General features: G+C 40.7%; 1 protein-coding gene across 9 annotated transcripts; it reads left to right on the top strand.

Moving 5' to 3' along the window:
* Positions 1–348: 348 nt before the first annotated feature.
* LOC123500951 (WD repeat domain phosphoinositide-interacting protein 2-like) lies at positions 349–22,658 on the top strand. 9 transcript variants are annotated; one of them, XM_045249506.1, is made up of 12 exons: positions 349–637; positions 2,458–2,540; positions 4,381–4,473; positions 7,909–8,075; positions 9,427–9,621; positions 11,038–11,109; positions 11,948–12,147; positions 12,603–12,776; positions 15,035–15,160; positions 15,997–16,097; positions 17,071–17,145; positions 22,441–22,658. In XM_045249506.1, exons 1-12 carry the CDS (start codon positions 471–473, stop codon positions 22,533–22,535), a joined length of 1,548 nt encoding a protein of 515 aa, XP_045105441.1. In that variant the 5' UTR covers positions 349–470; the 3' UTR covers positions 22,536–22,658. The 9 variants fall into 9 exon arrangements, with proteins under 9 accessions (XP_045105441.1, XP_045105434.1, XP_045105470.1 ...); XM_045249499.1 differs by having other exon boundaries at positions 17,068–17,145; XM_045249521.1 differs by having other exon boundaries at positions 350–637; positions 15,053–15,160.
* The last annotated feature ends 556 nt before the right edge of the window (positions 22,659–23,214 follow it).

Raw genomic sequence — 23,214 nt, 5'->3', positions numbered from 1 at the left:
ACGGTGACGTCACATGACACGCGCTCTGATTCGTCACCTCTTCAGAAATACTAAATCACAAAATGCCTATAAAAAAAAATTAACTACACACTGAAATTCGAGTGTGGGTGAACTGTAATCCTATCCTGCATATAACCACTAGTACAAGTTAGAGCTGAAGTAATTTTTAGCCTTGAAATGAGTTAGTGCACTATTAAGAAACTCGATCGAATACCACTTAAAATTAGAAAACCAGCAATAAAACATGAATATAAAGAGACCATTGGATTTTTAGAGGTATAATTAGTGGTTGTGGTGATAGTTAGAGGGTTAATAGTAGTTTGAGCAAGTTAGTGTACTAGTAAGAAATAGGACAACACAGGCGTCCTCAGTTGTCGAGTGTACCATCATGGGGCAGCAGCTGTAGCTCCCCCACACCCTCCTCCCCTCCTGCTTCCCCTCACACACACCCCGGGCGCCCTCCTCCGTTTATGCAAAGTCTTGGGACCACTGTGAGCGTCGTGGGCGGAGGTGTGGGCGTGGTGACCGAGGGCGTGAAGGCGGGCATAGCAGGCCTCATGAGTCTAGCCGCCCAAGGGTCCGCTCTCCCCACTGAGGGCGGTGGGGTCTTCTCCATCACTTTCAATCAGGACTATTCGTGAGTGATCCTCTGGGGAGTCCTACAGAGGGGCGGGGGTCCTAAGGGGTGTGGGCGACTGGAGGTCTTTGTTACAGTGGCCTTGGGTTTATCTAGGGCAGGGGTGTTTGGGGGGAGGTGAAGGGAAAGGGGTGGTGGTGGGTGTGTGGGGGATGATAAGCGAGGGAAGGGTGTATGTAAGGGGTGTGTCTGTGGGCGGGGGTGGTGCTGGCCTTTGTGTGTGGGTATTAGGAACAGGTGTGGGTTTGTCAAGTGGGTGTGTGTGGGGTCAGGGATGTGGGTTAGTGGAGTGGGGTTGGGGGAGTGTTGGGTCAGGGGTGGATGAGGGGTGGGTGTGAATGTGTGTGTGGGGGCAGGTTGGGGGTGTTGAGTCAGGGGTGTGGGTGTGGTGGGCGGGTATGTAGTGTGTGTGTGTGTGGGTGTTATTATTATTATTATTATTATTATTATTTGATTTTTTTTTTGTAGGGCAGGCTCTGTGGGTGATGGGGTGTGTCGGAGGTAAGGGTGGGGTGAAGGGGTGAGGGGGTGTGTGTTGTGTGGATGCTATTAATACTGAGTTATGTTAGGTTGTATCCTTTTGAGGGGGTTAGATTAGGTTAGGTTGGTTGATGTGACTTGGACAATATTTTCTTGATTAAGTTTTTTTTTTTTTTTCCATTTTTTGCTTTGTCATTAAGTTGTCAACATGGTCTCCTGTGTTTGGTACCGACATTTATTTGACCTTATCCTGTCTGTCATTATCTGCTGTTATCCTGATGGCATTTCTACCTTATCTTGCCTTACCTTAAATCACCTTACCTTACTTAACCTAACCTAACCTAACCTAACTTTACCTAACCTTACCTAACTTTACCTAACCTTACCTAACCTAACCTAACCTAACTTTACCTAACCTAACTTTACTTAACCTTACCTAACCTAACCTAACCTTACCTAACCTAACCTAACCTTACTTTACCTAACCTAACCTAACCTAAACTAACCTAACCTTACCTTATTTAGCCTTACCTAACCTCACCTTGCCTATTTTACCTCACCTCACTTCACCTCCCCTCATTTTGTCTCATCTCATCTCATCTCATCTCACTTCAACTAACCAAAGTCTCAGCCCACCTCACCTCAGCTCACCTCAGCACAGTGTGATCAGCAGGTAACCATCAGTGTTATCAGGTGTTGTCATCACAGCAGGGGTGTGTCACTGGCCCATGGCTGTCTGTACCCTCCCTGCCACCCTCTGACACTGCTGGCAGGGGCTGGCTAGGTCTGGGTCTTTGTAATATAGGGTTACACTTCACTACTACTACTACTACTACTACTACTACTACTACTACTACTACTACTACTACTACTACTACTACTACTACTACTACTACTACCACCACCACCACTTCACATTTCCCTATCGCACCACATCACCACTACACCACACCCCACCCCACCCCACCCCAGCCCACCCAACCCAACCCTACCCTACCCTACCCTACCCTACCTGACCGCATGCCACTCCACCCCACCCACCCATCCCTCCCCACCCCACAAAAAAAGAACACTAAAACCCACACTAAAATAAGAAAAAAGGAAGAAAAGAAAAACAGAGAAAACAACACAGACACACATACTAAAATAAGAAAAAAATAAAGAAAACTGAAAAAGAAAAAAAACAAATAAAAGAAAACAGAAAAAAGAAAATACACAAAAAAGAAAGAAAAAGAAAAAAGAAAAAACACACACACACACACACACACACACACACACACACACACACACACACACACACACACACACACACACACAGAGTAACGCCTCCTCTTTGACAGGTCGCTGGGTGTTGGAACAAGAATTGGCTACAGACTCTACTCTCTCAGCACTCTGGACAAACTGGAACTCATCTGTGACAATGGTGAGAGAAAGAGAGAGAGAGAGAGAGAGAGAGAGAGAGAGAGATTAATGAAGAAGAGTATGTTTTTTGTCTTGATGAATTTCAGAGAGAGAGAGAGAGAGAATCAATATATTTATTTAAATGTAAAATAATCTGGTTTCCTTATCTATCTATCTATCTATCTATCTATCTCTTTGCCGTAATTAAATGTGTGTTTTTAAAATGTATTGACGTGTTTTGGTGTGCTATGAGTGTGTTTTGGTGTGTCTTGGTGTGTTTTAGGTGTTTTTCATGTGTTTTGTGTGTATATTTTGATGTTTAGACCTTGAAAAAATGTAGGGGAGGGAGAGAGTAGAGCAGAAGGAGGGAGAGAGAGCAGAAAGGGAGAGGGACCAAGAATAAGAGAGAGAGAGAGAGAGAGAGAGAGAGAGAGTTGTGTTGTGACTTCATGTTTAGTAGAGTGTTGCCAAGAGCTGCCTTGTGTTTGTTGTGTTGTGGGATGTTGTTTGCTTCTCTTTGCTTTGTTTTTCAGTGTTTTGTGTCGTGTGTGTGTGTGTGTGTGTGTGTGTGTGTGTGTGTTTATTTGTTTATTTTTTGTTCTTCTTTCATTTTGTAATTGTTTTTATCTTTTACAATGTGATTTTTTTGTGTGCAAAGTTTGTTTATCTCATTTCATTTATTTTATCATTGATTTATTTATTATCATATTTATTTATTATTGTCTCTATTTGTTTCTATCTATTTTTGTTATCTTCTACAATATAATTTTTTTTTTTTTTTTTTTTTTTGTGTGTGTGTGTGTGTGTGTACAGTATTCATTTGTCATGTTTCATTTGTTTATCGTATTATTTTTATTATTATTCTGTTTCTATTTTTTATTTGTTTTCATCTTGTACAGTATATATATTTCTTGTGTGTATAGTTTATTTGTTATCTTATTCATTTTAATCTTATTTATTTATTAATTAATTAACTTATTTATTATTGCCTCTATCTATTTCTATCTTTATTTATTTATTTATTTATTTATTTATTTTTTTTTTTTGCTTCTACTCGTACAATGCAGGGATTTCTCAATTTATGTGAGGGATGTGTTTCTGAAGGGATCACATAACATGTCATTACCCATCCAAACTGTTCACTGTTACTGCTTTCACTGTATATATATATATATATATATATATATATATATATATATATATATATATATATATATATATATATATATATATGTATCATGAAGCCAAACCATTTTGTCCATGGGAATCAATGTAGAATAGATTACTCCATTCCTGGAAGGGGTGTGTCTGAGAGAGTGAGTGGGCAGCACCCTGGTGTCTGTGCAGCACAGTCCTGTGTCAAACACTTTTGTGCCTCTCAGCTGCAGTAAACAAAGGCTGGTCACTGCTGCAGTAATGGTCTGACTGACAGCAAGACAGCACACGCTGACCTTCCTGACAAGGTTTATCATGCAGCACAGCTGTCCTGAAGGTGAAGCACCTCTGTGCTGCCATCACCTGTCACCACAGTGTGGCGCCACAAACAAACACCTCTTGGAATCTCGTGATTCCTGAGCTTTGCCATGCCAGCAAAGTGTCTTGACATGGTGTCTTTCTAAGTAATTCAAGTAATTTGAAAAGATGACAGTTTTTTACCTCTTGTGATTTCAAAATGGCATCATCTGGACACATAAATTGAGAAATGAGAAATGCTTGTCATTTTGTTGTGTGTGTATAGTTTGTATAGTTTACCTTACCTTACCTTATTCATTTTCCACCACCCTATAACCTCACCTAACCTGACCTGACCTAACCCCTCACCACATGTTACTCCCCCACCACACCCACCACCCGCACACTAGACACCCGGGAGATGGAGTGTATAGGTGAGTGTCTGGAGGCAGAGGCGGAAATTTTGAGCCCTGGTGACGAGGAGGAGAGTTACCCAGGCACCAGTGAGTATTGAGCCTGTGATGGCCGCCCAGTAGTCAGCGGGGGTGTTGACGGTGGCTAGGTGGTGCTGGTGACTCGTACTGGTGTTGTTGTGGTGTTGTACTGGTGTTGTATCGTAAATTTTCCTCTTTTTAATTATTTTCTATTGTATATTTTTTTCTATTTTTGTCATTGTATTTTTTTTCCATTTTTTTCATAATTTTTGTGATTAGATATTTGTTTTTCTTTCTTTTTTGGTGTTGATTTGGTGTTGTTTGGTGTTGCATCTTATTTTTTCACTTTTTTTCTGGTGTTTTTAGTGTTTTGTGGTGTAATGGTGTTAGTTTTGGTGTAGACTCGTTTTTTTTTTTTTTTTTTTTTGGTGTTGAATTGGTGTTGTGTGGTGTTGTATATTTTTTCAGCTTTTTGGTGCTTTGTGGTGTTTTGTGGTGCACCGGTGTTAGTTTTGTTTTAAATTCTTGTTTTTCCTCTTTTTCTAGCTGGTACTGGTGTTGTAGTGGTGTTGTAGTGGTGTAGTAGTGGTGTTGTATCTGTATATTCTTTTCTCAACTTTTAGGCCTTATAATTTTGCTTTATTTATTTATTTATTATTATTATTTTTTATTTATTTATTCATTTTTTTGTAGTGGTGTTGATTTGGTGTTGAATTGATGTCTGTCTTATTTTTTTCCCCTTTCCCGTTAATTTTTGGTGTATTGGTGTAGTTTTGCTTAAGATTTTTGTTGTTGTTCTTTTACTGGTGTTGTTTTGGTGTTGAATTGGTGTCTATCTTATTTTTCCTTCTTTTTTTCTACAATTTTTGGTGCATATTCTTTATTTTGTGTTTTTCCTTATTCTTTTCTCTTTTTGGTACATTTTTTTCAGTTTTTCATCTCATTATTATTTTCTTCTTTATTATTTTTCCTATTTTGTTTGTCATGTTTCTTCTTTATCATTTTTTCCACCTTTCTCATGTTTATTTCTTGTTCTCCTTTATGCTTTTCTCTTTATTCTCCTCCTCTTATTGTTTGTATTTCCTGTTTTATCCATCTTTCTCCTCCTCTTTCTCTATTTTTCATTCTTTACTTTTTATTCAGAGAAGCAGTGGCATAGTGGATAAGGTGGTGAGAGTGGGATCGGGCACACATCCACACGTAGGTTCGAATCCCACTACATACCACTTTGAACCTATGCCATTTGTGGAGTGGTTTAAAGTTACCTACATGGTCGGCGTAGTGGATAAGGTGGTGAGAGTGGGATCGAGCACACATCCACACGTAGGTTCGAATCCCACTACATACCGCTTTGAACCTATGCCATTTGTGGAGTGGTTTAAAGTTACCTACATGTCACCGTGATACCCAGGTTCTAGGTGGTGTAGGTGGTGTTATTGCTCACCAAAGATGCACTTGGGTGGTGATATGGGCCCTAATATGCCCCCACTTTAAAATTGCCTGTGCCACTAATGGGCGGAAGCCGAACAGCGCTTTCCAGATATATTCTTCAGGTATGCCTTCAGGCGCTATAGGCCATAACATTAAAAAGAAAAAAACACTTCTCAATGTTTATTTTTTCTGTTCCATCTTTCTCTTCCTCTTTATTCTTTGTTCTTAATTTTTGACTCTATTCTCCTCCTCGTATTTATTTTTCCTGTTTGTCTTCCATCTTTCTCTTCCTCTTTATTGTTTGTTCTTCATTTTTTTACTCTATTCTTCTCCTCTTAGTGTTTTTGTTCCCTTTATCTTCCATCTTTCTCCTCCTCTTTATTTTTATTTATTGATTGGTGTAGTCAAGTCAGTAGTTTGGGCTGTTTTGACTATCTGGCTATCTGGATGGTTCATTACTTAGTTGGGTGAGAGTTGTGGTTTGGTAGGGTTAGTCTGGCTGGTGGACGGGTTGGTTGGTTGGTTGGCTGGCTGGCTGGTTGGCAGGGTGGGTGGGTTGACTGGCTGGCTGGCTGGTGAAAAGTATGTTGCTGGTCTGATAATGTTGACTCTCTTTAGTATTGTTGACTTGTGACTGACTGACTGACTGACTGATTGACTGACTGACTGATTGATATAACACTTTACCATAGAATGAAGTTACATCACACTGAATGAAATGTAGCAAGGCATGAAGGAACTATAAACACACCTAACCCAACCTAACCTAACCTAACCCAACCCAACCTAACCTAACCTAACCTAACCTAACCTACCCATTCCATTAACCCTCTCTCGGCTGGTGTAGGTAAAAGTAGTTACCATTATTGTAGTGGTATCTTGTTGAGAAGAGGGGTGTGTATTTAAGTGGGTGTATGTAAGGGGGTGTTTGGGTGGTGTGTTGGTGTGTGCATGGTGGTGGTGTGTGTGTGTGTGTGTGTATGTTGGGTGTTGAAAAGAGTGTGTGTGTGTGTGTGTGTGTGTGTGTGTGTGTGTGTGTGTGTGTGTGTGTGTGTGTGTGTGTGTGTGTGTGTGTGTGTGTGTGTGTGACCTTTATTGAGCATGATTCAATTTTGCTACTACTACTACTACTACTACTACTACTACTACTACTACTACTACTACTACTACTACTACTACTACTACTACTACTACTACTACTACCACCACCTTCCACTACTAAAAACAATAAGAAAATAGGCTTATATTAGAACAGCCCCATTAACCTCCATTACTGAGAAAAAAGGGAAAATAAGGGGAAAAAATGGGTTTATATTTGTATCTAACCTTGCATTATTGAAAGAAAACGTGGTATATTTGAAACTAACACTGCATTGTGGGTATTCTTTAAAGTGTGTGTGTGTGTGTGTGTGTGTGTGTGTGTGTGTGTGAATGATGTTGATGTAGTTTTGATTCTAGTATTGTTTTTGTTTGTTTGTTTTGATTATGATGCTCTATATTTTCTCTCTCTCTCTCTCTCTCTCTCTCTCTCTCTCTCTCTCTCTCTCTCTCTCTCTCTCTCTCTCTCTCTCTCTCTCTCTCTCTCTCTCAAAAACACCTGACACCTGTAACCTTGCATGTCTTCTCTCCCTCTCTCTCTCCCTCTCCTTCTCCCTCTCCCTCTCACCCTCTCCCTCTCCCTGCTATGTACTCTGCTCCACTTAACTCCTAACACCTGTTCTCTCTCTCTCTCTCTCTCTCTCTCTCTCTCTCTCTCTCTCTCTCTCTCTCTCTCTCTCTCTCTCTCTCTCTCTCTCTCTCTCTCTCTCTCTCTCTCTCTCTCTTTGTTCTTGTTACTTTTTGAATCCTCTTTCTTTTCATTGTCTTCCTTTTCTTCTTTTTCCTCTTCATCTTCCTCTTCCTCCAAATGTATAAACACTAACCTTAATTTAAACTAACCTGACATAACATCACATCATACTTAACCCAAACCTTCCTAACTTAGTCTAACCTAACCTAACCCCACCTTAACCTAACCTAGTGTAGCCTAACCTCACCTAACCACCACCACTCCCTGATGGCCAGTATCCGCAGGTAACGAGGACACCTGCATTGTGGAGCGCCTCTTCTCCAGCAGTTTGGTGGCGGTGGTCAGCCTGTCGTCGCCGCGGAAACTCAAAGTGTGCCATTTCAAGAAGAACTCAGAGATATGCAACTACAGCTACCCCAACACAATACTGGGGGTCAAACTGAACAGGGCGGTGAGTCTGTGTGTGTGTGTGTGTGTGTGGGTGTGGGTGTTTACCTAGTTGTATTTTACGGGAGGGGAGCCTATGCTGATGTTGTCCTGTATCTGTATCTGTATCTCAGTGTCTAATTTTCTTTTCAAGTGGTGGTGGTGGACTTTGCACACACCACCTCTCTGTCCAGTCCGTTCCATATATCTATCACTCTATGGGGAAGCTGTTTTTCTTGAAGCCTCTTCTGTAGTTGTCTTTTCTGAGTTTTAGTCTGTGTCCTCTTGTGTCCCTTCTGTCCCTCTTCAGCAGGTGGATCCTATCAGGAAGCTCCATATTATTCATTATTCTGTAGATAGTCAACAGGTCGCCTCTTTCTCTTCTCTGCTCCAGTGTTGTATCTCTTTGTATCCTTTCAATTTTCCTGGTGTTGTTCCTGGTGTGAGGTGACCACAGTACTGCTGCATACTCCAGTCGTGGTCTGATCAAGGATACCAATAACTTTTTTCACCGTATCTTCATCAATATATGAGAATGCAATTGTAATATTTCTCAGTAAGTTGTAGGTCTCACCAACTATTTGATTGATATGTTTATTGGGGGACATTTCTTTTGTTATGAGAACTCCCAGGTCCTTTTCACTTTCCACCTTTTTAATCTTCTCTTCTCCAAGTTTATATTGTCTTGTTATCCTATTTTTGCTCTTCCCAAATTCCATTATGCTACATTTCTTAATGTTGAATTCCATCTCCCATCTTTTACTCCATTCCCATAGTCTATCTAAGTCCTGCTGTAGAGTTCTACCATCATCGTGCGACCCAACTTTCTTCAAAAGTTTTGCGTCATCTGCAAAGAAACTCATAGCTTTCTACTCCTTGGTCCATGTCACTTATGTATATTGCAAACATAATTGTGGCCAACACAGAACCTTGCAGAACCCCCACTTATAACTTCCTTCCAGGTGGACTCCTTATCTCTAATTGTCACTCTCATAGTTCTTCCAGGTAGGAAATCCTTCATCCATTCCAGCAATTTTCCTTTTATTCCTCCTATATCTTCCAGTTTTCTTATTAATTTTCCATGTGAGACTTTATCAAATGCTTTTTTAAATCTAAGAATACAGTGTCACCCCATCCATCTCTTCCCTGTGTTATGTCTATGACTAGAGTAAAAGCGCACAAGGTTTGTTACGCATGATCTTCCTTTCGTAAAGCCAAATTGTCTTTCATTAATAATATTGTTTTCTTGCAAATGTTTGGTCCATCTTTCTTTCATCACACTTTCACATAATTTAGCTCTTGTACTTGTTAGGGACACTGACCTGTAACTTTTAACCTAACCTAACCTAACCTAACCCCCCGTCTCCCCCAAACAGCGTCTAGTAGTGTGCCTGGAGGAGTCGCTGTACATCCACAACATCCGTGACATGAAGGTCCTGCACACCATCAGGGACACACCACCCAACCCAACCGGCCTGTGTGCGCTCTCCATCAGCAATGAGAACTGCTTCCTGGCTTACCCCGGCTCAAACACCATTGGTCAGGTCCAGATATTTGATGCACAGAACCTGGTGAGTGTCTGGTATGTTGTGGTGATGAGTACAGGGGTTGTGGTGATTGTTGTGGTGTTGAGTGGTGTGTGGAGGGGTCATGGTGTGTTTGGGGTGGTGTGCAGAGGGGTTGTGGTGTTGGTGTGATTTGTGGAGGGGTTGTGGTGTGTGTTTGGTGTTGTGGTGTGTGTTGGGGTATTGTGGATGATGTGTGGAGGTGTGTGGTGAGTGTTGGGTGTTGGAGTGGTGTGTGGAGGGGTCATGGTGTGTGTGTGGGGTGTTGGGGTGGTGTGTGGAGGGGTTGTGGTGTGTGTGGTGGTGTGTGGAAGTGTGTGGTGAGTGTTGGTGTGGTGTGCGGTGAGTGTTGGAATGGTGAGTGGAGGTGTGTGGTGTGTGTGGTGTTGTGAGTGGGGGTATAAGTGGAAATGGGTGAAATTAATAGGGAAATGGGAGATAAGATGGGTAGGAAAATAGGAGGAGAGTAATGGGTAGAAATGGGTGAATGGGTAAGAGATTAGTGTGGATGAGTAGGGAATGGATGAAGAAATGGGTGGTGGGGATGGTGATTAATGGATGGGTAAGGGAGATGGATGGGGGGTGATGGGTGAGGGTGATAAATGGAGAGTAATGGGTGGGAGAGATGGATGGGGGTGATGAGTAAGGGAGATAGATGGGATGTGATGGATAGGGGATAGGTGAGGGAGATGGAGGGTGAGTAATGTGTGAGAAATGGGGAAGGGACATGTATGGGGGTAATGGGTGAGGAATGGGTGAGGGAGATAGATGGAGGATAATGGGTGAGGGATGGGTGAGGAAGATAGATAGACAGTAATGGGTAAGGGAGATAGATAGGGGTGATGGGTGAAAGATGGGTAAAAGAGATGGGGGATGATGGGTAATGGAGATGGATGGGGGAACAGTGAAGGAAATGAGTGAATAGATGAAGTAAAGAGGACAAAGGAATAGATGTGATAGTTGTGAGTGTGGCTTGGTGTTCCTGCATTCCCTTTTAGTTAAGATTGACAAATGAATAGATAAATTGATAAGAGGATAATAGATAGAATATAAGAGAGATAAAGAGATAGTGAAGTTGTTTTATTCCACTTTCTTTCCTTTTTGTCTCCAGTAAGCTTAGATGAAAAGTAAATAAGTAATGAATAAATGAATTAATTAATCACTTCAGTACTGGGATGCATTTTACCTTGAGATTTGTGTACCATTAGACCATTTTATTGACATTAGGAAGGGTCTATGGAGGTCACAAGATTAATGGCCACAGTCTTCACTATTCTAATCACCACACAAGTTTCTGAATCTATAATATCACCAAATAGTAAACAGAGTGAATATGGAAATGCGTCATGGTACTGAAGGGGTTAAGAGGAGATGGATTAAATATGTTAGTTATTTAATGTTTTCTCTGTCTTGTGTTCCCAGCAAGCCAAGATCATGATACCAGCACATGACAGTCCCCTGGCAGCTATATCCTTCAACGCCTCAGGCACCAAGGTAACCACACCATCTAACCTTAACCTAACCTAACCTAACCTAACCTTAACCTTAACCTAACCTTTTCCTCTCAACATGTCTTTTTTATAAGGTCATGGAGGTGACTAGCTGGGTTTTTCAAGAGTTTTTCCTGCTATTACAGAAATCTTACAAATCTGTCTCTAAAACCATAAAGACACCCATGTAAAACTGTCACTTAGAGCCATTCAAAAGAGTATTTTCCGTGTTTATAATGGATAAATCTTTTTAATCTGTCACTGGAATGGAAACACTCCAGAAAACCTCCACCACTTCAATTACACTCTTTGTAAAGGAGTGACTGGTTAGGTTAGGCTAGGTTGCATCTCTGAAATTGAACAAAATACAGCCACCCACAGACCCCAACCACCACCAACCACCACCTCGCACCCTCACAGCACCTCTCCACCACTGTACCACTGCCCTGCCACACCCACAGACAACCTAACCTAACAGATCACCACAACCTCATAGAAACGGACAGTTATCAATGTATTCAGTGTCCGGAGAGTGCTTAACCTAACCTAACCTAGCCTAACCCCACAGAGCACCACAGCTTCACAGAAAGGGACAGTTATCAGGGTTAGCAGTGTCGAGGAGGGAACTTAACCTAACCTAACCTAACCTATCTGAATCTAGCCAAACCTCTCCAAACCTAACCTAACCCAACCCAATTTGACCTAACCTCACAGACCACCACAGCCTCATAGAAAGGGACAGTTATTCAGTGTCAAAGGATGCCTAACCTAACCTAACCTAACCTAACCCCCAATACAGTCCAACCTATTCTAACCTAACCTAACCTAAACTACCTCCACAGATTGCCACAGCCTCCGAGAAGGGTACAGTGATCAGGGTGTTCAGCGTCGGGGAGGGTGCCAGACTTCACGAGCTGCGGCGAGGGATGAAGCGCTGTGCCACCATCTTCTCCCTGGCCTTCTCCCCCGACTCACTCTTCCTCTGTGCCTCCTCCAACACCGAGACTGTCCATGTCTTCCGCCTCGAGGAGATCAAGGAAACGTCAGTGTTTCTATCATTATTTTACTGTTTTTGTTTTATTTATTCTATTCTATTTTATTTATTTTTTTTTGTATAAGGGAAAATTTTGACGGGTGTGGTTTTCATTTTTTATTTTTTTTTATTATTTTTTTTGTGGTTTTTGTTTGCTTGCTCTCTTTCTTGCTTTCTTGTTCTCTTATTTTTTCTCTCTCTCTCTCTCTCTCTCTCTCTCTCTCTCTCTCTTTCTCTTTCCTTTCCTTCTCATTCTTATTCCTTTCCTTATCCTTTATCATCTTTTTTCCTGTTATTTGTTTTGTTCTCCATTCTTACCTAACCTAATTTAACCCAACCCCACCCACCCCACCCCACCCCACCCCACCCCACCCACCCCACCCAATCTAACCTAACCTAACCCAACCCAACCCAACCCAACCCAACCTAACCTAACCTCATCTTAACACCCTCCACTCCCCCAGGCGGCCCCCGGTAGTGGAGGAGCAGCAGGGATTGATGGGGTGGATGACGAAGGCTGTGTCTGCATCCGCCTCGTACCTGCCGACTCCCGTAGCAGACATGATGAGTCAAGGTCGCGCCTTTGCCACCGTCACCCTGCCCTTCCAAGGAGTGCGGAATGTGTGCGCCATTGCAACGTGAGTGTTTGTTTATTTCAGGTGAGGTGAGGGAAGGGGGAATGACATGAGGGGAGGGGAAGTCAGGTGAGATGAGTGGAGGTGAGGTGAGGTGAAGTCAGGTAAATTTAAGCCCTTCAGTACCATGATGTGTTTCTATATTCACTTTGCTTACTGTTTAGTGATTTTATTCAGCTTCAGAATCTCATGTGGGGATTAAAATAGTGAAGACTGTGACCATTAATCTTGTGACCTCCATAGACCCTTCCTAATGTCAATAAAATGGTCTAATGGTACACAAAACTCAAGGTAAAAATGTGCCCTAGTACTGAAGGGGTTAGAGGGGAAAGCTGGCCAAGGGCAACACAAAATGTAAAAAAAAAAGGCCCACTTATATGCCAGTCCCCGAGCATGGTGAAGAGAGTTAGCCAGAAGAATGGGATAAGTGTGTTGGAACCTCCTCTTCAGTGAGTTCAGGTCACAGGAAGATGGAAACACAGAAGCAGGCAGGGAGTTCCAGAGTGTGCCAGAGAAAGGTTAACTCTTGGATGCACTAGGGAGATGGACAGAATAGTGGTGACAGACTGAGAATACTGGTTAACTCTTGCACTAGGGAGGTGGACAGAATAGTGGTGACAGACTGAGAATACTGGTTAACTCTTGCACTAGGGAGGTGGACAGAATAGTGGTGACAGACTGAGAATACTGGTTAACTCTTGCACTAGGGAGGTGGACAGAATAGTGGTGACAGACTGAGAATACTGGTTAACTCTTGCACTAGGGAGGTGGACAGAATAGTGGTGACAGACTGAGAATACTGGTTAACTCTTGCACTAGGGAGGTGGACAGAATAGTGGTGACAGACTGAGAATACTGGTTAACTCTTGCACTAGGGAGGTGGACAGAATAGTGGTGACAGACTGAGAATACTGGTTAACTCTTGCACTAGGGAGGTGGACAGAATAGTGGTGACAGACTGAGAATACTGGTTAACTCTTGCACTAGGGAGGTGGACAGAATAGTGGTGACAGACTGAGAATACTGGTTAACTCTTGCACTAGGGAGGTGGACAGAATAGTGGTGACAGACTGAGAATACTGGTTAACTCTTGCACTAGGGAGGTGGACAGAATAGTGGTGAGAGGAAGAAGAAAGCCTTGTGCAACGTGACTCCTTGTGATATAATGGTGGTGCCTCTGAGGGGGGGAAATAGATAGATAGAGAGATAATAATGATAAAATGAGATGATAATATTACTTAAAAAAAAAAATGGTAGTGATAATGAAGTGATGTGATATGGAAGGTGTTGTAATGAAGTGAAGTGACAATACTCTACTTAGAAATGATAGTAAATGAATAGTAGTAATAATAGTGAAATAATGATAATGGTGATGGTGTTTGAATTAATAGATGATAGTGAAAATGATAGTGTTGCTTTGAAATGTAATGGTGATGATAGTTGTGTGGTGGTGATGGGATGATAATGGTGATGAAGTAATGGTGATGTGCTGATAGGTGATGATTAGTAATGGTAATGAAAAAAATGTGTTATTGTTTGTGTGTTTGTTATTTTTGTTCTTTTGTTTGTTCATTTTCTTTGCATTTAATTTCTACACACACACACACACACACACACACACACACACACACACACACACACACACACACACACACACACACACACACACACACACACACACACACACACACACACATACACATACAATCAGTCAGTCAGTCACACATACACACACACACACACAGTCAGTCAGTCAGTTTCACCTGTCATTCTATTTGGCAGTTAAAGAAAGTAAGTTATCCAGTCAGTCAGTCAGTCAGTCAGTCACACATACAAAGCAAACAGTCATACAATCAGTCAGACAGTCATCTAGTCAGCCATACACTCTTACTCCCTCCCCCTCCCACACACCCCTTCCCTCCATCCCCCTTCCCTCCTTTCCTTCTCTTCCTTCACAATCACCCATCTCTCCTTCCCTTGCCTATATACTCCTCTTTTTCACTCCCTCCCTCCTTCCTTCCTTCCTTCCTTCCTTCCTTCCTTCCTTCCTTCCTTCCTTCCTTCACCCATACACCTTTTCCTTCCTTCCTTTCTTCCCTCCCTCCTTTCTTCTCCTTCCTTCCTTCACTCCCTCATACACACCTCTCATTCACCCATATACCACCTCCCTCTTTCCTTCTCTTCCTTCACCCATTCCCCTCCTTTACTCCCTCTGCCCCTCTCCCTCCCTCTCTCCCTCACTCATTTTCTCCTGTGTTTAGCCTGAGTCTCCCTCACAGGATACAGAAGCAGACTAGGGTGCTGGTGGCCTCCATGGACGGCTACCTCTACGTGTACAGCCTCAACACCAGCGAGGGCGGAGACTGCACCCTTATCAAGCAACACAGGTGAGGTGGTGCTGGTGATGCTACAGACTGGTTGAAAAAAAATTGGAAAGGTGTTTAGAAGGTTATTGAAGTTATTGTTTGTAGTTATTAGAGCAAGATTAAAGAGACTAGAGAAGGATGGATGATTGGGAAAAAATGTATAGAAATGAAAGCTACTGATTAGAATTTAGGAGGACATTGAGAAAGTAAGTTATTGAAAAGTAAAGAGGAGAGAGTAGTTATTGCAGCAAGGTGAAAGACTGTTGAGGCATTAAAGGAATAGATGATTAAAGAAAGGTAAAGACACGTATTAGAAAGGGTTTTTTAGAAAGGTGTTGAGGAGTTATAGAGGTGAGGAGTAGCATTAGTTATCAGAGAGACATTAGATAGTTAAAAAATATATATAAAAAAATAAAAACTACTTGTTAGAAAAAAGTTTAGAAAGGCATTAGGGAAGGTAAGTTATTGAGAAGTTAGAGATGTGAGGACCAAGTTATTAGAGCAAGATTAAAGGTGTGTTAGGAAGGTAAATGAGGTGGTATGGTTAGGTTAGGGTGGTTGGATAAGGTGACATGGTAGAGTGTGGTGTCAGGTTTGGTTTCATGGTGTTAGGGTGAGTTTTCAGGGTGTTAGAGTGAGGTTAGTGTGGTGTAGTGGTGGTAGTTTGTGGTGTTACAGTGGTAGAGTGCTGGTGTGAGGTGCTAGGGTTCTCTCTCTCTCTCTCTCTCTCTCTCTCTCTCTCTCTCTCTCTCTCTCTCTCTCTCTCTCTCTCTCTCTCTCTCTCTCTCTCTCTCTCTCTCTCTCCCTCTTCCTCTCCTCTCCCCACACACTAACACTTCCATTCCTCCACCCCACAGACTGGATGGAAACGAGGGGGGGCCTACCACAGGGGAGTGTACTGGGGCCTCCACCGCCACCCCTGGACCTTACCCTGGGGCCGCCAAGAAGACTGAACCAGGTGTGTTGTTGTTGTTGTTGTTGTTTTGGTTTGGTTTGGTTTTTCTTGATTCAATTTTTTTTCTTTATTTTCTGTTGTTGTTGTTGTTGTTTAGGTTTATTTATTGTTTTTCTATTGGCGTGTTGTTGTCATTGTGTGTGTGTGTGTGTGTGTGTGTGTGTGTGTGTGTGTGTGTGTGTGTGTGTGTGTGTGTTTTCATAAATTTTCTTGTTTACAGCTTTTTATTTCATTTTGTTTGTAGTTTATACATTCAGAGAGAGAGAGAGAGAGAGAGAGAGAGTGTGATGTGTGCAGTAGTAGTCCAGGACAGTGTATATAACTTGTGAAGCCCCCTACAGTGTCTCCTTGTCCCTCACTCACCCTCTCTAACACTGTGGCAGAAGTGAGGGTAGGTTAGGTTAGGTTAGGACACTGGTGGTGGTGGTGGTGGTGGTGGTGGTGGTAGGTATTCTGTAAAGGTAACACTAACTACTACTACTACTACAACTACTACTACTACTACTACTACTACTACTACTACTACTACTACTACTACTACTACTACTACTACTACTACTACTACTACTACTTTATTTTTATTATTGTTATTATTATTATTGATATTATATTTGTTGCTACTACTACTACTACTACTACTACTACTACTACTACTACTACTACTACTACTACTACTACTACTACTACTACTACTACTACTACTACTACTACCGTGACTAATCCTGTAGTGCTAGTGGTGTTTTTTTTTTACTACTACTACTACTACTACTACTACTACTACTACTACTACTACTACTACTACTACTACTACAAAAACACGCAAAAATACCACCACCACCACCACCACCACCACATGACCACCACCACCACCACACCAATACCCCCCTCACCACCACACACCACACCAATACCCCCTCACCACCACCACCACCACCACCACCACCACTACTCACGCGGTGCCCTGGCCCCTCAGCAGCTCACACTGATGGAGGAGGAGGAGGAGAGGGGACGTATGCAGGAGTACTCAGGGGACCGGCCTCCGTCATGACAGGTAGTTGTAATAGAAGTGTCCATATCTACGTCTGTCGCACTGTCTGGCTGTCTGGCTGTCTGGCTGTCTTGGCTGTTTTAGGTGTTTTAATTCTTCATTTTATTTATTTATTTATTTTTTTTTTTTCTGTTTTTCTTGGTTTTTTCTTCTTTCTTTCTTTTCTTTGTCTTGTTTTTATTTTCATTTTTGTTTTCTTATTCTTGTTTTCCTTTTTATTCAGATTTCTTTTGTCTCCATTTTCTTTATTTTTTTCAGTTTTTTTCTTCCTTTTCTCTCAATTTTCTTTATTTTTTTTCCTATTTTCTTCATTTTATCGAGTCTTTTCATTTTCTCTATTTTCTTTATTTTTTCCTATTTTCTTTTTTTCTAGTTTTTCTCTATTTTCTCTATTTTCTTTATTGTTTCTATTTTATTCCTTTTCTCTTTTTTCTGATTTCTTTTTCTTTTTTAATTTTCTTCTTTTTCATTTTTTTCTTGTTTTCCTTTCTCTATTTTCCTTTTCTTTTTCTTTTTCTTTTATTCTTTTCCTTTTTTTTCTTTTTCATCCTTTTCCATTTCTTTTGTTGTTTTCATTTTTTCAATTTTCCTTTTCCATCTTTGTTTTCCTCTGTTTTCTTTTCATTTTTTCAATCTCTCTCTCTCTCTCTCTCTCTCTCTCTCTCTCTCTCTCTCTCTCTCTCTCTCTCTCTCTCTCTCTCTCTCTCTCTCTCTCTCTCTCTCTCTCTCTCTCTCTCTCTCTCTCTCTCTCTCAGCATGTTCAGTCTGTACGCAAGTAGAAATATATGTAACGCACTCTCACTCACTCACTCACTCACTCACTCACTCACTCTCACTCTGACTTGCATTATATCTGACCCAACCCAACCCTACCCTACCCTACTCTACCCAACCCTATCCTACCCAACCCTACCCTATCCTCTCCTAACCTAACCTAACCTAACCTAACCTAACTTGACTTAATTGCATCTCAGCACCTCAGCACCCTATTTATTATATGTATAGCTTAAGTTAGGTTAGTTATTATTATTATTATTATTATTATTATTATTATTATTATTATTATTATTATTATTATTATTATTATTATTATTATTATTGTTATTGTTAGGTTAGGTGAGGTTTAGGTATTGAGGAAGTAGGTGCTCTCTCTCTCTCTCTCTCTCTCTCTCTCTCTCTCTCTCTCTCTCTCTCTCTCTCTCTCTCTCTCTCTCTCTCTCTCTCTCTCTCTCTCTCTCTCTCTCTCTCTCTTTCCGTGTGTGTGTGTGTGTGTGTGTGTGTGTGTGTGTGTGTGTGTGTGTGTGTGTGTGTGTGTGTGTGTGTGTGTGTGTGTGTCTGTCTCTCAGTTTAACCTCTCTCTCTCTCTCTCTCTCTCTCTCTCTCTCTCTCTCTCTCTCTCTCTCTCTCTCTCTCTCTCTCTCTCTCATCATCATCATCATCATCATTGTTCATTTCTTCCCTTATTTTTATTTCTAATTTCTTCTCTCTCCTTTTATTTATTTAGTTTTCCTTTTCCATGTTTGCTGTGTTGATTTCTTCTTTTCTTCTTCTTCTTCTTCTTCTTCTTCTTCTTCTTCTTCTGCTTCTTCTGCTTCTCTTCTTCTGCTTCTTCTTCTTCTACTTCTTCTGCTTCTTCTTCTTCTTCTTCTTCTTCTTCTTCTTCTTCTTCTTCTTCTTCTTCTTCTTCTTCTTCTTCTTCTTCTTCTTCTTCTTCTTCTTCTTCTTCTATTCCTCGATCGTCTATTTTGTGTTTATTTTACCGTTCAGGGATTTATGGAAGCTTAAATCCTCAGTAGAACACTTTAATCCTTCTCTTAAACCTTCATTGTGGTGTTAGATTCGCTTTTCTTATCATTATCATGGAGTTCGGAAGCTTTGATAGTGTTATAAGTCCTAATCCTTCTTTAGTTTGTCTATAATTGCATAAATCCCCTTTTGAAACCTGTAATCCTTCTTTGAATCTTCATTATGGTGTTAGATTCGCTTTTGCTATCTTTATCATGGAGTTGGGAAGCCTTGATACCGTTTAAATTCGTAATCCTTCTTTAATTTGTCCATGGAAGCTTAAATTCTCTTTTGAAACCTGTAATCCTTCTTTAAACCTTCAATTGTGGTGTTCGATTCCCTTTACTTGTCTTTCCACGGAGTTGGAAAATTTTGAAACTGGTTTAAGCCCAATTTCTTCTATAATTCGTCTATAATTGGTTAAATCCCTTATTGAACATGTCTGTAAATGCTTAAATCCCTTATTGAAAACTATAATCCTTCTTTAAACCTCATTTGTGGTGTTCGATTCCTTTTGTCATCCTTACCATGGAGTTGGCAAGCTTTGATACAATTATAAGCTCTAATCCTTCTTTGATTCGTCTCTATAAACTTGAATCCTGTCTTAAGAGAGGCTAATATCACTTTACCAGGAATTGTATGTTCTTCATCTGAGTAATCCTCCTTGTGGTTCTTAAAGAGGGTTGGATTCTGTAGTGGTGCGTGTCGTTCTTGCATCTTTCATGGTTTGGTTTACTTAATTTTTACCTTTTTCTTATTGTTCCTTTCTTTCTTCTTCTTCCTCTTTGCTACTTTTTTTTTTTTTTACTTTTTCTCTATTTAAATCTTTTTCTTTTTCTAGTTTCCAATTTTTCTTTATTTTTCTTTCTTTTTCTTTTTTTTTTTCAATTTTTTTACTTTTCTATATTTTTCATTTTTTCCTTCTAGTTTCTATTTTGCTTTTACTTTTCATTTTCTATTTATTTTCTTTTTTTCTATAGAATTTTTCCTATTTTCTGTTTTATTTTTATCTTCAATTTTCCAGTTTCTATTTTCTTTTCTATTTTCAATTTTTCAAGTTTATTTTTTCATTTTCTATTTCTTCTATATTTTTCTATTTCTTTAATATTTTTTTGTATTTTTCAGTTTCTATTTTCTTTTGTTCCCCTTTTTTCCCTTCTATTTCTTTCTATTTTTCTATTTTTTCATTATTCTTCCTCGGCTTTACTTAATTTTTTACTTTTTTTTATTTTTTCCTTCAATTTGTTACTTATATTTTTACTCTTTTCAACTCTTTCTTCCATTTTTCTCCATTTCTCTATTTCTCCCATTCATTCATCCATCTCTTTTATCTTCTATTATTAACAGTGTGAAGTTACCACATGTCTATTCTATCCTACTGCCTTTCACTATCCTTACATCCTATGCAATCTACACTATCCTATCCTAAACGTTATCTAACTAATCCTATCGTATCCTACACTTATCTAACCTGAAGACTATCCTATCCTATACCTTATCTAGCTGTCCTACACTATCCTACACTCCTTAATCCTATTCTATCCCTGAGATCCTATACGTAGGGTTAGTAGTGGTGATTTGTGTGGTCTTTAGAGGGTTAGATGCCACTTTAGTGTTAGTTTCTGCTTGGTGCATGGTATTCTAGGCTCTATGCTGGCTGGAACCTTGATAATAGTAGTAGTAGTGGTGGTAGTAGTAGTAGTGGTGGTGATAGTAGTAGTAGTGGTGGATTGGATGAGAAAAAGAGTATGTTTGTATTTTTTTTAAAGGTTTCAACTGTATCACAAAAAATGGAGAGATGATAATGTGATAGGAAGGAGGGTTAGCACGCACGCACACACACGCACACACACACACACACGGACACGCACACGCAGACACACAAACGCAATATATTTTTCTTAGTAACTTTCATCTCAACGATTCTGTTTTCTCTTATCTTATCTTATTGTTCACCTCTTTTTTGCTGTCTTACGTAGAAAATATATTGTGTAGCAGTAAGTTTACGTGACGGGTTTTCAAAGGTTTTTTTACGGTTCCAGTGGTAGATTAACAATATTTCCACGTTATTGACAGGAGAAACAGCCTAAAAACCCCGTTAGTTATCTGTGTGATCTTGGAAAATAGTCTTGGTGAGAGAGCAGAGCGTTTTCAAGGGTGCTTTTGTGGTTTCAGTGACAGATTAACATTATTTCTACACTTTGATCAGTAAAAGGAATCTTGAGAACCCGGCGAGTCATCTTTGCGGTCTTGAAAAATAATCATGGCGAAAGAATATAAGGTTTTAGAATACGGTAATAGAAATCGTCACTTTTCAACTAACTCCTGTGTTTTTGTGGTCTTTTAAAGGTAATAGTCACGGAAATCTTGGTTTGAGGGATTAATGGATGTTGTAAGTTAATATTTGTGGATTAGTAAGTGTTGTAGGGACGTTTGCGTGGGATAAATGTTTGTGGGAAGAGGCTGGTGTGGTGGTGATGTGGTGTTGATTGGGTTAAGATAATAATATATGGTTTATTAAAATTGCAGTTTACATACATGGTAAAAATGTACATACAGGGTGTGCAGGAGGCTTGATCCCTTCAGTACTGGGACACGTTTGTACCTTGAAATTTGTGTACCATTAGACCATTTTATTGACATTAGGAAGTGTCTATGGAGGTCAGAAGATTAATGGCCACAGTCTTCACTATTTTAACCCCTTCAGTACTGGGACACATTTGTACCTTGAGATTTGCGTACCATTAGACCATTTTATTGACATTAGGAAGGTCTATGGAGGTCACAAGATTAATAGCCACAGTCTTCGCTATTTTAACCCCCCACATGAGTTTCTGAAGCTGTACAAAATCACCAAATAGTAAGCAGAGTGAATATGGAAACGCGTCATGGTGCTGAAGGGGTTAAGAGAAGCACACTAGCCTTGGCCCATCGCTCGCACTGTGGTGGTATTGGTCCCTGTGTGGCGCCATGACGGGTATTGTGGTGCCCTGTGTATGTGCGTGTGTGTAGATGATTGTCGGGTATTTTGACACACACACACACACACACACACACACACACACACACACACACACACACACACACACACACACACACACACACACACACACACACACACACATTTTGCACTTGTGTTGTATATATGCATGAAGTCTGTTATTATTATTATTATTATTATTATTATTATTATTATTATTATTATTATTATTATTATTACTATTATTATTATCGTGTTTTATAGTGTCATATCTCTGTTGAAGTGTTCTGTGGGATTAATAATGATGATGATGATGATATTGATGTTTTTTTATGAATTAGCATTTTTGCAGTATTTCTCTCTCTCTCTCTCTCTCTCTCTCTCTCTCTCTCTCTCTCTCTCTCTCTCTCTCTCTCTCTCTCTCTCTCTCTCTCTCTCTCTCTCTCCCTAATACATATTCTCGATACCACTCCTTCACGCTCTCTCTCTCTCTCTCTCTCTCTCTCTCTCTCTCTCTCCCTCTCTCCCTACAGAAGCGGACAAGATGAGCGAGATGGCGGCAGCGTGTGAGTCGCCGCCAAAAAGTGTGTTGAAATTTGATGATGAGAGTGAGTTTCCACCTGTTTAAGGAGGAGGAGGAGGAGAAGGAGGAAGAGAAGGAGGAGGAGGAGGAAGAAGAAGAAGAGAAGGAGGTTAGTTTGTTATATCTCCTCTAGTTTTTCTTCCTCTCTTCTTTTCGTTCTTAATTTGAAGGAGGAGGAGGAAGAGGAAGAGGAGGAGGTTCGTTTGTTGTCTCCTCTCTTCTCTCTTTTTTTTTCCTCTTTCCTTTTGTTCTTAGTTTAGAGGAAGAGGAGGAAGAGGAAGAGGAAGAAGAGGAGGAGGAGGAGGTTAAGTTTCTCTATCTCTTCTCTCTCTTTTTCTTTCCTTTTTTCTTCAATTCATTCTAAGTTTAAAGCAAGAGGAGGAGGAGGAGGAGGAGGAGGAGGAGGAGGAGGTGGTTAGACAATTCTATATTTTCTTCTTCCGTTAGTTAGAGGAAGAGGAGGAAGTGGTAGTGGTTGTGGTGGTGATGGTGGTGGTTAGCTATTTCTCTCTTCTTCCTCTTCCTCCTCCTCTTCTTCTTCACGGATCAGAGGAGGAGGAGGAGGAGGAGGAGGAGGAGGAGGAGGAAGAAAAGTGTATATTATTATTTTTTTCCTCCTCCTCTTCTTTCCGTTCGTCTTTTCCTCTTTTGTAGATTAGAGGAGGAGGAGGAGGAGGAGGAGGAGGAGGAGGAGGAGGAGGAGGAGGAGGAGGAGGAGGAGGAG

Source organism: Portunus trituberculatus, chromosome 8, assembly GCF_017591435.1.
Source record: "Portunus trituberculatus isolate SZX2019 chromosome 8, ASM1759143v1, whole genome shotgun sequence".
In the NCBI taxonomy this organism is placed as follows: domain Eukaryota; kingdom Metazoa; phylum Arthropoda; class Malacostraca; order Decapoda; family Portunidae; genus Portunus; species Portunus trituberculatus.
This window is presented reverse-complemented; position numbering and strand designations above follow the sequence as displayed.

Excerpts from the sequence above, each read along its gene's own strand:
- LOC123500951 (XM_045249499.1), top strand. The coding sequence starts at position 471 with ATGCAAAGTCTTGGGACCACTGTGAGCGTCGTGGGCGGAGGTGTGGGC. Across the intron at positions 4,474-7,908 it reads GGAGAGTTACCCAGGCACCA|GTAACGAGGACACCTGCATT; the intron begins GTGAGTATTGAG and ends CAGTATCCGCAG. Across the intron at positions 12,148-12,602 it reads CTCGAGGAGATCAAGGAAAC|GCGGCCCCCGGTAGTGGAGG; the intron begins GTCAGTGTTTCT and ends CCACTCCCCCAG.